This window comes from Ptychodera flava, chromosome 20, assembly GCF_041260155.1.
Source record: "Ptychodera flava strain L36383 chromosome 20, AS_Pfla_20210202, whole genome shotgun sequence".
In the NCBI taxonomy this organism is placed as follows: Eukaryota; Metazoa; Hemichordata; class Enteropneusta; family Ptychoderidae; genus Ptychodera; species Ptychodera flava.
The window spans coordinates 24,520,969-24,533,238 of record NC_091947.1 but is presented as its reverse complement, the minus strand read 5'-3'; the positions used below and the strand labels follow the sequence as shown (position 1 = coordinate 24,533,238).

The window sequence follows — 12,270 nt, the reverse complement described above, 5'->3', positions numbered from 1 at the left end:
GAAAATAAAAGAAATTTGAATTACTTCGTAGCAAGATTTTTTTTTAATTTTCACATTTATTTTAATTAAATGGAAAGAGTTTGTAGATGTATTATATTAGAGGAATTTTTAAACTTACGATTTATACCGGTAGTGCTACAGCATTGCATTGGCTTTTTGAACAAAAAGTTCTTTTGAAAATGAAAATATTAAAGTTAAAAAGAGAACTAGTTTTCAATCAATGATTTGCAAATAAATTTGAAAGTTATTAAAGCAGTGTAAAATGGTATTGCGGGAATTCAAACTGTGACTGCATTGGTGAAAATAAAGAGGATTATATCATTGCTGTACTTTTACTACCCCAACAAAAAGACTGCAAAATAACGTTTTTACGACATGCAAATTTTATATATACGCTGTACTTGAGACTTTCATAAATCTCTATTTTTACACCATATGAGTAAAAACAACAATAAAATTGCAGGTACACTGTATACCGGCCTGATTTATTGAACACACAGTTGTGTGCAATCATTGGAGAATTTTTTTTTCTAGCTTTTAGGTGTGAAAGCATGTAAAGTAGCCGACTGGGAAATTTGTCGGTCGGAGTGATTCCGAAATAAACTGGCATGTCAACATCTCAGGGGGATCTTCAGCTTTATTTTGGAGGCAATACCGAGTGTCACTTTTGTTGGGTCTTTCTTTATCTATCGTGAACTCCTTCCAATTAACTCAGGCAGAGGTTACATGAAATGTCAGCAGGTTAAACCAATCAGCAAAAGAATTTTTTTTTTCTTCGTAAACTCAGATAGTAACAAGGTGACACAAGCTCCAGTCAACCTTGAATTCAGCCTCAGTGTTTTGAATGTCCTGAAGAAAATTGGTTGATCAATCAAGTTGCGTTTTTCCTAATACCCCAATGTCATATATGTCCTTTTGTATACCTGTCCCAATGGGAGGTTAGGCAGGAGGGAACAAAGTGTGGGCACAACTTTATCTATACTTCACTGGTCTCAAATATTAAATTTACCAGTAATTTTTACTTGACATCTTTAAGATGTCTGTCTGCATGTTCCTTAGGGTCCCTCTCTCTTTCACCCTGGTTCCCTGCAGACAAGTCAAATGTTCCACACCTTTACAACAACGATAGGGTTAAACCATATTGGAAGAGGGTAGATACTAAAGAAGAGGATGAAAGAGTTTTTCACACCCAGTGCACAAACATGGGGTAATGTTACTGGAACAGAGAGAGTGGTGGCTCTATGTAGAGTTCATTTACATTGCCCTTCCTTACAGCATGTCTATCAAGGATACTGCATTTGCTATTTTTGGATCTCACACGGCAAATTTTCAACTGAAAACTTTTGAAGATTTTAGCAAGTAGCGTCATTCGCACATGTACAATATGTAAATTTAAATGACCATACTACACCATCAGGAAGGCCATCCTTCCCTAAAGTTTGGTACACCTCACAAACATGTTCAAATCTATTATCTAAATTGGACATATAACACAGATAAGAAAACTCATTGTGTTGATATCATGAACTTGACAACATGGCTGGGCATTTCATCTTGATACATTTATTGATCAGTCATTAAAGTGATAATTTAATGTTTTCGTGTAATAATCCACTTGTTGATGCTTCAACCATCCATTATGAACAGCAAATATTATTCTTGATAAACTTTTCACATGTTCATTTTCTTTTGCATTCATAGTTGCTTATAATTATAGTAAGTCACCGCTTTCTTCAGTATATTGGAAGGGAACTTATTGCATTTTGTCATTCGCATGTTGTGTGCTCATACAGTGTACCATACTGAGCATTTTGTCCAGTTGCCATAAGGCCAGTATGAAAATATTAAATGCAGGATAGACAGGGTTTCTAATTTGTTCACTTGAATAAATAAACAGAATTGATTAGCTGTCAATTTTCTTGAAGGGATTTGCACATATTTATTGAAAGTGATTGGAACAAGGCAAATATAAAATGAAACGTCTAGAATTGATTTCTGTAAGTAATATTTTCCATTAGTGTTATAATAATACCAAATAAAATTCATAACTAAAATTATGTAATATTTTGGGAGGGCTTATATTGACTTATTGTTATCAAAAGATTGTTGTTGTAAATTTTGTGTATAACAAGCTTTCTTATTGTCCATCTCTTGTTTTGCTGCTCACAGCTGTCTGGAAATCTCGTTTCTCTCTTTTTAGGTCAAAAAAACACTTGTCCAGATGTGACTAGCAATATTAGATGGTAGCCTTGACCCCGTCAAATCATTTTGGGGTGTAATTTACCCACAAAGTTTATGACCAAAATTACTCATCCAGAAGGATTCACGTCATCAGGGGTAAAAAATTACCATTTCAAAGATTCATGTCCAGTATAGTTTGATCGTTTTGAAATTTATGGATCTTAGCAAATTTACAAAAACCCATGCAGACTGTTAGAAAATGAATAATACACACAAATGATAGTCCCATATTATGGTAAATATGCAATTTCTATTCATTAATTTCCCAAGCATAATATTGGCACGATCAACCCATAGCCATATACAGGTACAAATATAAACGCTGTGTATGATAAATACTGTACTGTTGCACTGATCCAGTCAAAAGTTCGATGTCATGAAACCAGCAATTCATTTTTAGGATGGATACCATTATTTGACATTGACAAGACTTGGTAATTGGACAAGTTCAATATTCTAACACTGGCCAAATGACTTATATTGGTATTAAACTAGAAGTTAAGTAACGAACGCATAAACAGAAATTGGAAAAGTTGTAATTTATGCCTTGCTTCTAATTCTAAACCAAGATACCTCCCTTAGGGTGATACTTGTCTAATTTGATCAGTTGTATGGCGGAATAAAAGAAGCCCTTAAAAATGAAAGCAAAATGGGTCGATAAATTTTTGTTTTTTTCCAATCAGAAGGGTACATAAATTTAGATTGTGTAGCATGATCTAGCTTTGACTGTCATGTATAGTTTGGTGTTTTCATTTCAACTCTGCCCACGCCCTGCCACTTTTGATACTTTTCTCTTTGACTTATCTTTTTCTGATGTTGCTTTTCATATTTCTCATGAGAAATCTGGTCTGTGAATTTGAAGAATCAGTCTGTGTCTGTACCTATGCATGCCCTGTGAAATTTTCATTTAGAATTCACCTTGGGGACAGATATTCAGACTCTAAAACCTTTACAGGACGCTTTTGGTCCATCACTTGTTAGGGATGAAGCTCATTGGGTAAATTAAGTTTTCACCAGCTTTTTTTTGAGAAAATTGAAAATTTGAGTTTTCTCCGTAGAGTTAATATAGAAATGACAGCCATTTTAAATTTCAAGTGACGGTAAATTTTGGACGATTTGCTTCACAATTTCCTAATTTTGTACATTGATCCTTGATTCTTATTCACGATTATTAAAAGGAATAGTAAAGTTCCCTTGTAGAAAGCTTGAGCAAGTTTCAGACTTTTAAACTTGAGGCACGTACTACCTTAATGTGTAGAAATATGAAAGGATGGCAGATCTGCATTCAAATATCAAATAAGAAATGAAAAACAAATCTTTTGTCAAGCCATTTGGTTCAGTAGAATCAATGATATGGTTTTACACTTTGCACCCAATATTTGTAAGTTTACACTACATACATCCTTCTTTCCTTTCAAAAGTTATTTTGATTACTTTCTATAGTACAAGTCTTTCAAAAGTTTGCCATCTTTAGGGAAAATGGGTTTCATAAATTTTTCATACCAGTTTATCCCATTTTTAAACAAAATACCGGTATATATTGACATGCAAAAATACCTAAGTGAAATATTTACCATAAGAGACAATTTTAACTAAAGTCAAGCAGATATGGGATAGAGTAGTTTTTAAATGGACATCTAAATTAAAAGAATTGTAACTCACACTTTATTTCCTTTGAAATATATTTGGAGTTTTGATTTCACAACATGTACGTTTTTTTCTCTCTCTCTGTATCTCAGGAATTTGATTTCTTGGTGGTGGAGCAATACAGCTACGTGAATGGCCTGATGATGTTGGAGCTAAGCACAGAACGTTAGTATGACATTTTCTAGATATTCTATACCCCAGGAGTGTGAACCGGTGCATCACGTTACAGTCCTTGTCCAAACTAGACCCCAACTAACATGAGTCACTGGGATTGAATGTCATTGATTCTTAATACATCTGTCATTACGCTTCAGTATACTGTCTGTTTTCATTTGGCCTGAAATTAGTCTCTTCATCCATGACGTCAGACTTTAGATCTAAATCAGTTGTGTTTGATCAGTGTGAGCCAAGATCTATTTACACAGCAAATTGGGCCAGAACAATGAATGGTGAGAATAGCAAAACTTAACCTTCCTTCAATAACATACATGCTCCCCACCCCAAATATCCGAAAATGACGATGGTAGAGGTATAGTCAAAGGGTGAACATCTTTCAAACAAATTAGCTGATGCAATTTTCATATGATGTAATCCTGTAAATGTCATGATGTAATGTTGTAAATGTCATGAGAGTCATGCCATAGCATTATAGGGTGATGGCATTTATCTAATGTGTGATTGAACAGTGTAATCATTCTAAAAGCCTTCTCTACATGAATGATGCACAGCAAACTTAGAGTAGGAAGGAGTAGACTACAGTGGACTTTTATTTGGAATATGACCATGCAGTCAATGTGTTCCACAGTGGCATGTACTTAGCTATTGTACATGTAAATGTATTCTTCTCATGTGTACATAATGTTTACCGTGGTGGTGCTGACTTTATTATTCATTGTCTTGTGTTCCCAGTGAATTTTTAAATGTGTTGAAGCAGTTTGCTTTCTCTTTAATGTCAACAGGATTGTCTCTTTATAACACACTTGCAAATTCTTCAGCCACGTTGGACACAAATTTTTCAGTCTCCTCCTAGATAGTTCGTAAAGTTTCTTATGTAAATCAGACTTTATAACTACCGAATCAAAAACCTGAGAAGAGATTCAGTGAAAGCAATTTTTTCAAATAATATTTTGAAATAAAAATTTTAAAATGTTTGAGCTGTGTATGAGAGGTAATCCTTACAATGGTGAAAGTTGTCATGAGCTTTGAAGCAATGTAAATATTCTACTACATTACCAAATTATTCAAAATTGAATAGTGAAGGTACTGTGACTGGATGGATATCATCGACAGCCTATCATTTTTTTACCAGTTTTTGCAAATGCAAGAATGCTACATGTAAAAAATTAATAGAATACACATATTGGAATACCAACTTGAAGTTTGTGGGTATATTGAGTCAGTTTATAATCTCTTATTACTGATTTGAAGGAAATAATGGATTACTAGTAGTTAATTGCCTAACATAATCCCCTCTAATAGTTTGTACTAGGGATTACCAAGATTAGAGGATTATGGCAGTAAACCAAACATCCCACAGACAGCAGAGATTGCAAAGTGACTGTATAGGCCTGCTATAAATACAAAACAAAAAGCCACACATCCCCCAGACAGCAGAGTAGCAAAGTGAATGTATAGGCCAGCTATGAGACAAAACAAAAGTAATCATAAAAAAATTACACAAGAAATCTGTATACACTGTATGCAATTTATTTATATCATATAATTTTTTTTTCATTCATTCAAGTGATCATTATTTGGTCAAATATAACTGTTGTTTTATCAGGCCCCATCAAAAGTTTGAAAAAAGGGTTTTGCAATAGTATGACAATAGCACTGGATAGTATGCTTGTGTAAGACTTGTTCTTCCTAAAACATCATTTAACCTAAATTGAAAACTATATTTCAGGTGTTGAAGAAATTGTTGGAATACCACTGCATGACAATCTGACTGATGTTGCATATCCAGCCATCAATTCTCTGACTGCCATGGGAAAAAGTAAGTCTTACCACACTGGTAACGTTTGAACGACAGTACTTAGCAAACGATGTGACAAAACTCACTCCCATTTTAACTAAAATAATTGCATTAGCTTCTACTCCAATGATTTTGTGAAGTCTGGACTAACATCTTTCTACAAACTGATCTTCCACTGTTCATTACATATGAATATTCTAGTAGAAATTGGGTATTGAGTGAAAGAAAACACTATTTTAATTTCAGCATATTGATGTAAGATCCATTATGTAAGCTAATTAAATCTTCATCCATAGTTATATATTTCAAATAATTGCCCAGGTAATCTGGGAACAAGCCTTCTTTCTCTAAGTTTTGATAGTGCAATAACCATACTTCTCATACACTGATTATTAATGTACAAACAAGCTGAGCCTTGCCTGCACCATTTCCCAAAAATAACACTGGAAATAATAGGACTCTCTCCAAATCTGGTTAAAATACACCAAACCATACATTATTTTTCAATTCTTTCTAAATGTCAGCACTAATGTCTTATGAGATGCACACAAATGCAGCTTTGCTTTGCTATACGAATACAGTCCTTGGAAATCGTTTAATAGCAGATTTTTATTGCGATCTTCACAATTTAAAAATGTTATTTTCCACTTCAAAGAGCGTCGACTGTGAAAAGGGACAGAAATAGCCTTTATTGACAGCTGGATCCACACATGCATGATACTTGACGTCGGATCTATAGCCAGCCAGCTTCTATAATGAATAACAACCCAGTCTGTGTTTGTAAAGGTGTTTTTATCATAAAATTCATTACTAGGGGTGTGATAAATTTTGACAAGTGCAAATGTCTAATTTTCACAAGCAGACTATTTGTCTTTGTCTTTGACCAACAACCATGGGTAAATGAATAATCTAGTGTTTCCTTGTTTAGACACCCCAATATGTAACATAACACATTTCCAATCTAAATCAACATTGATTTAATAATCATAGCAGACAAGAGACACTGCTGAAATTCTACAGTGTGGTGAGATTAATGTTGCTGCCAGAAGGTCAAAAGTACATGAAACCTTGCACCTCAAATGGCGGTGCTTTACCTGGCTGTATATCACAATGACGTATGTTTGATGTCCTTCGGTGATCACCCGAGCGTCAATACCTCCGAGAACTGGAATAATTAATAGATTATCAAGCACCTAATCGTTGTGCTGAAGCTTTTATCGCATTTTATCTCTTTGAAAATTTCAACATGAAGAGAATGACACATTTTCTAGTGGTCTATTTTGGCCAAAGTGGGATTTTACTTATGCCACCATCATCACCGGATCACAATCAGGGCTAATAAAAACAGAATTTTAAGAGAAGTGACCGACCTATGTCAGGTGTTGTAAATTCTGAAATGAAGAGAAGCTAAAACAGAACAGGATGCAACCCCATATACTGTCAAGCAAAAGATCTTTCATTGAAAACAAAAGCGCAAGCGTGAGGGACAGTTTATAATGTCTCTATCATCACAGAAAGTGCATGCACCTGCCGAATTTCCCATCAGTACTGAGTCATCAGTGCTAGAATTTAGAAGATTTAGATCACACTTAATACATACATGTTTAAACTCAGACAAGACAAAATGAAAAAAACAAAGTAAACTATTTATGAACCTGTAATATGTTGACCTCATATATATATATTATATATATATATATATATATATATATATATATATATATATATATATATATATATATATATATATATATATATATATACACTCTTTCATTGTTGTTTTTGCAAAACCTTTATTGTACTTTATGATCAAGATCCCAACTGGGATACGATTTCAATAAAGGCTTACTTTACTTTTACTTTTACTCAAAAAAGCAACAATATGACCCTTGAACTTTTAACCCTATGTTACCCGGATACATATGAAGAACTTGCATACAGATGTCTATACACAGGGATATTAATGAGTGATTCACTTCTACAGGCTGTATAGTGATTTAGACTCCTTTAATGCCTAAGTGTATTATAAGCCTTGAAAATAATATTGTTATTCTTTGTCCACTTGGTAACTGCATTTACAGTAATAGAACTATGTCTTGTCAGGTTTATTCACAATTCTTGCTTAAATAAGTAACTAAAAAACTAACTATATATATAATTTCAAGAAATTATTTCAAACTTTCTATCATTACTTGTAATCCCTATGACACGTATAGGCTGTCCTTGCATTGAACAAATTGGTACTAACAACAAACCACCTCCCTATATATTTGTACTGTTAGTTTTCAATGTAGAGGTTTATGTCATTGTTTGAAACTCTACTGTTGTGCTTGACATGTAATACAGTGACGAGTTTGAAAATTTCTCGCAAGTGACCATTCTGATATATGATTTATCATCAACAGACTCCTTAATTTATTAGGCGTTAATATTCCGTACACAAATGAGAACAAGCAAAAACCACTCTCTCTCCAGGTTAGAGTTTCTCAGGAAATTCACCAGCTATACAACATGGAATATGCTGCAAAACATTATGGAAACAAATAATCTAGTCAGGCTCACTCACATTAATTCACCAATGATATCGGTTAAAAACACAAAACCTACTATTTATATTTCCGATTTCCTGTCATTATTTCTGATACAATGCAAGATGAGACATCCCTCTCCCACAACTGTAATTTGAATTTGTTCAATCAAAATAAAATCCACATCCTTTTTGTTTCGTAAATGTATCTCTGTAAATGTATCTCTGTTTATATTTTGGTATCATATTTGTTGTACATGAAGATAATACCAACACTGCAGACTCAGTCTGAACAATTGAGAATGACAAGCAACCATACCAATATCTGATTTATCATACACACAGCTTGTACTTCAAATCCGATGATATTCCATACACAGATGAGTATAATCAACAAGGATGCCACTTGTTCAATCATTTGCCCTGCAACTTTGCCGGATAGGAAACATGATGTAATCTGTAAAACATTACTGATACATACATTGTACTTTACTATCACAAGGTTACATCTGATAATATTATAACGTAGTTATGACTTCATTTGTGTAATTGACATTGCAAACTCCCCATTTGTCAGTGCCTGATCTGTGAATAGGGAGTACTTAGAACAGTAATGATCACTTTCCATCACATAACTCGTACTGTGTATATCTCACTAAGCATTTTTATGGTGTATACCAAATATTTACAGCCTGACTGTGTACTTAGATTAGTCCCTCAGGACACCCACCAGAGTGCATCATGCACGCATTATTTAGTACAGCAAAGTTGATGTGTCCATGCTATCATAGTCGGGCAGTTACGCTACTTTGATCCAATTTCTTTCAAAAGTTATCACCATTTAACATGATTTACCGGTACATGAGCCAGTTTGAGTGTAAATTTGGGGCAGAATGGCATCCAAGAATGGCCAAGCAACTATATATAACCTTTTGATCTCAAAATCATTCCGTGCTATTTTAGCTTGATCATCATACTGTAGAATACGCAAGTTCTGCTAGCTTTCAAATAGGCATTTTGTGTGTCATTGTGGAATGGGGAGAATGTTCTGGGTTTTCTTTTATGAAGCATTCAATCCTCGCTGTTCCTTCTCCCACCGTGTAAACCATCCATTTTTGTGACCTCAAACTCCCAAGAAGTAAAAAAAGATACAAGTGCTATATACACGTCAGACCTGATCTCAACTTGCCTGAGCAAGTATCCAAACTCTCATAAACATTGGAACTTTTCCTTTCATATAAATTGAACAAATCATCCTCATAAATCTTGAGGAAACACAAACATTTCTTTCTTTTTCCTCATTTATATAGTTTTTATGATGTGATTACTTCCCATTCTAGCAATTGCGCAGTGTTGTAGGGAAATCTTTGTGGTTTTACTCCCCAAGGTGATTGTAATAATACAATTGATGAAATAGAGTCATTTTCATGATATCCAGACCATTTTATGGTGTAAATGTTATGGCTGTTGAGATCATACAATCCCATAAAATTTTACCCACTTTGTGCACTGGCTGCACATTGATTGAGCCATGGAATACCAAATTGTTCGTTTGCAAAGGTTGCCTCAGCCCTGTATTATTGAGTCATAACAGTCCAGAAATAAGTTACAGTAATAAAACACTGCCAGCCTCCATACATCAGAAAGAGCAGTAGGGTCAATAAATAACAAAATATCAAAGTCTGTACTCTAAACTATTACAATGTAGGTAATAGAGCTGGAGAAGTGGACTCTGTAATTGTTTGTAAATATAGTGGGACATTTATCTCAGGATAAACAGCTAGAACAAAGACTTTCCAATGTAATACTATATTCATAATGACAGCATACATGTATATAGTACTGATTGTATATAGTACTGATTATATATATATATATATATATATATATATATATATATATATATATATATATATATATATATATATATATATATATATATATACACAGATGTACTCATGGGAAATTACAGTGCTCAATGTTTAAGCAGAGCGTTATAAGTAATAACACAAAATTACTTCAAGTACAAAGTAATGGTATCTGTTACTTAAGTTTCATGCATCCTGCAATCATCAGACAGATGAAGTGAACATAATACTAGCCCAATTAACACTCTTATATATGTATGATCGGGACGTACCATTCCATTTATAGGTGGTGTTAAAATCTGATAGATAATATTTGTTTTGGTGGCGACATTTTGAAACTAACTCGGAGCGTTTGTTTAACAGTGTAGATTTGTCAGCATTGATAATGTGCAGTTTTTCTGATATACAAAGATTACATCGCTTGTTTATGTTAGAGTAGCTTTATGCTTTGTCAATAATTGACCACGAAATGTCAAAGACCTGGTTCCTTTGTTTCAAGGTCCAGATGTACTTGGACAGCTCAGTTGAGTCAGTTCTGTAATGAAAGATATTATACATACATACACACATATTTACTGGCAATGGGATGCGAGGAGGGTGTCAAGGTCCAATGAAATTGCTTTCAAGGTGACTAGCTTTCCCTTGTTCTCAAGGCATGGTCAGGTTCACATATACATATACATGTATATTCAACAGGTGGTATCTGGTATACAAGGTGTACAACAATTAGTACGTATTTACACCTATTTCTTATACATTATGAGTTATGTATGTGAGTGCATGGTGCAATACAGTATGCATGTACATACACATGTACATACACAACCAGAGTTTGGTGCCTTCTGCTTACATTTCGAATTACTCAAGGTCCCAATTAAATGTTGATCCACAGTTGCTTGCAGTTGTATGTACAACTGACAGTTACCTCCTGAGAGCAAATACAAGAGCTGTTTATTTTAATCAGTCATATCAGTCAACTCTCAATGCCAATGAGAATTGTAAAAAAAGCAATGTTTACTCAGAATAATCAAGATCAGTATCAAAGGCGAGAGGATCCAAGATATAATAAACAAATACAGCATTATTTCTTAACTCTCAGGTTTTAGTGAGTCATATCAAGTTTATTTACTAATTTTTCAGCTCACATTCTACAGGCAAAACATTATTAAAGTTAATAATTGAATGATTGTAATCTTTGGTGGCAGTGTTTATCCTAACCCATGAAGTTTACATCCTCAATCCTCAATGAGCTTTTTCATTAATGTTAAATATTAAACAAAGTGTTAAAAACAGTCAACAAGCTAGGGTGTCAGATGAGAATCAGTAGTAAACCTATGCATAACAGGAGGCCCTCAGTTTGACAATCCAGTTTAATTTTGAATGATTTATACAAGTAGATGCAGTACTTATGTATCTAAGTGAAATCCTATACCTGGTATGTAACGCAAGGTAACATACTTCGATGATTCTTTAGGTCTTTGGATTTTAGTTGCTACCATCATATAACTGCAAGTTGGGTTTGGCTTGAGTGCAGGGCAGCCATTTAGAGATGTAGTCTTCCAGAGAAAAGAAACTAGGTAAATTGTCACAACTTAGACGTCAAATCAGTGTTATCGGTAAACAATCACTGAATTTTTTGAAAGATGAGTTTATAAGATATCTATTTCATCTACCAAAAATAGCATTTCCCTGTTCAATCCACAGACCATATCTTGTTGCCTTTTGCTGTTTTCCCTTAATGGTACAGTGATAGACTGAAAACAATTTCTGGATAAATGTGGATTTGAAAACAAATTCAGCTCCACTCTTAAACTCACATTAAGTATCATTAAATTCACATTGGAAAATGCCTCTAATGGAATGCATTTATCCTTCCGCAGCTCAAGAGATATTTTTGATCAAAAGTCATTCTTTTCTCTGTCACTAATTCCTTCCGAAAACGACATCAGGCCCATTTTGTGTCAAATTTATCTTTCATGCCGTGATCATTTATATCGACCTGAAACGAAACC

At 34.0% G+C, this 12,270-nt stretch overlaps 1 protein-coding gene across 2 annotated transcripts in view; it reads left to right on the top strand.

The window, feature by feature from the left end:
• Positions 1-12,270, top strand: part of LOC139120380 (prominin-1-A-like) — a 94,671-nt gene that overhangs the window by 40,439 nt on the left and 41,962 nt on the right. For both annotated transcript variants that reach the window (XM_070684754.1, XM_070684755.1), the window contains exons 5-6: positions 3,981-4,053; positions 5,795-5,884. In XM_070684754.1, the coding sequence (XP_070540855.1) occupies positions 3,981-4,053; positions 5,795-5,884 (163 nt within the window). The remainder of the gene's footprint in view (positions 1-3,980; positions 4,054-5,794; positions 5,885-12,270) is intronic.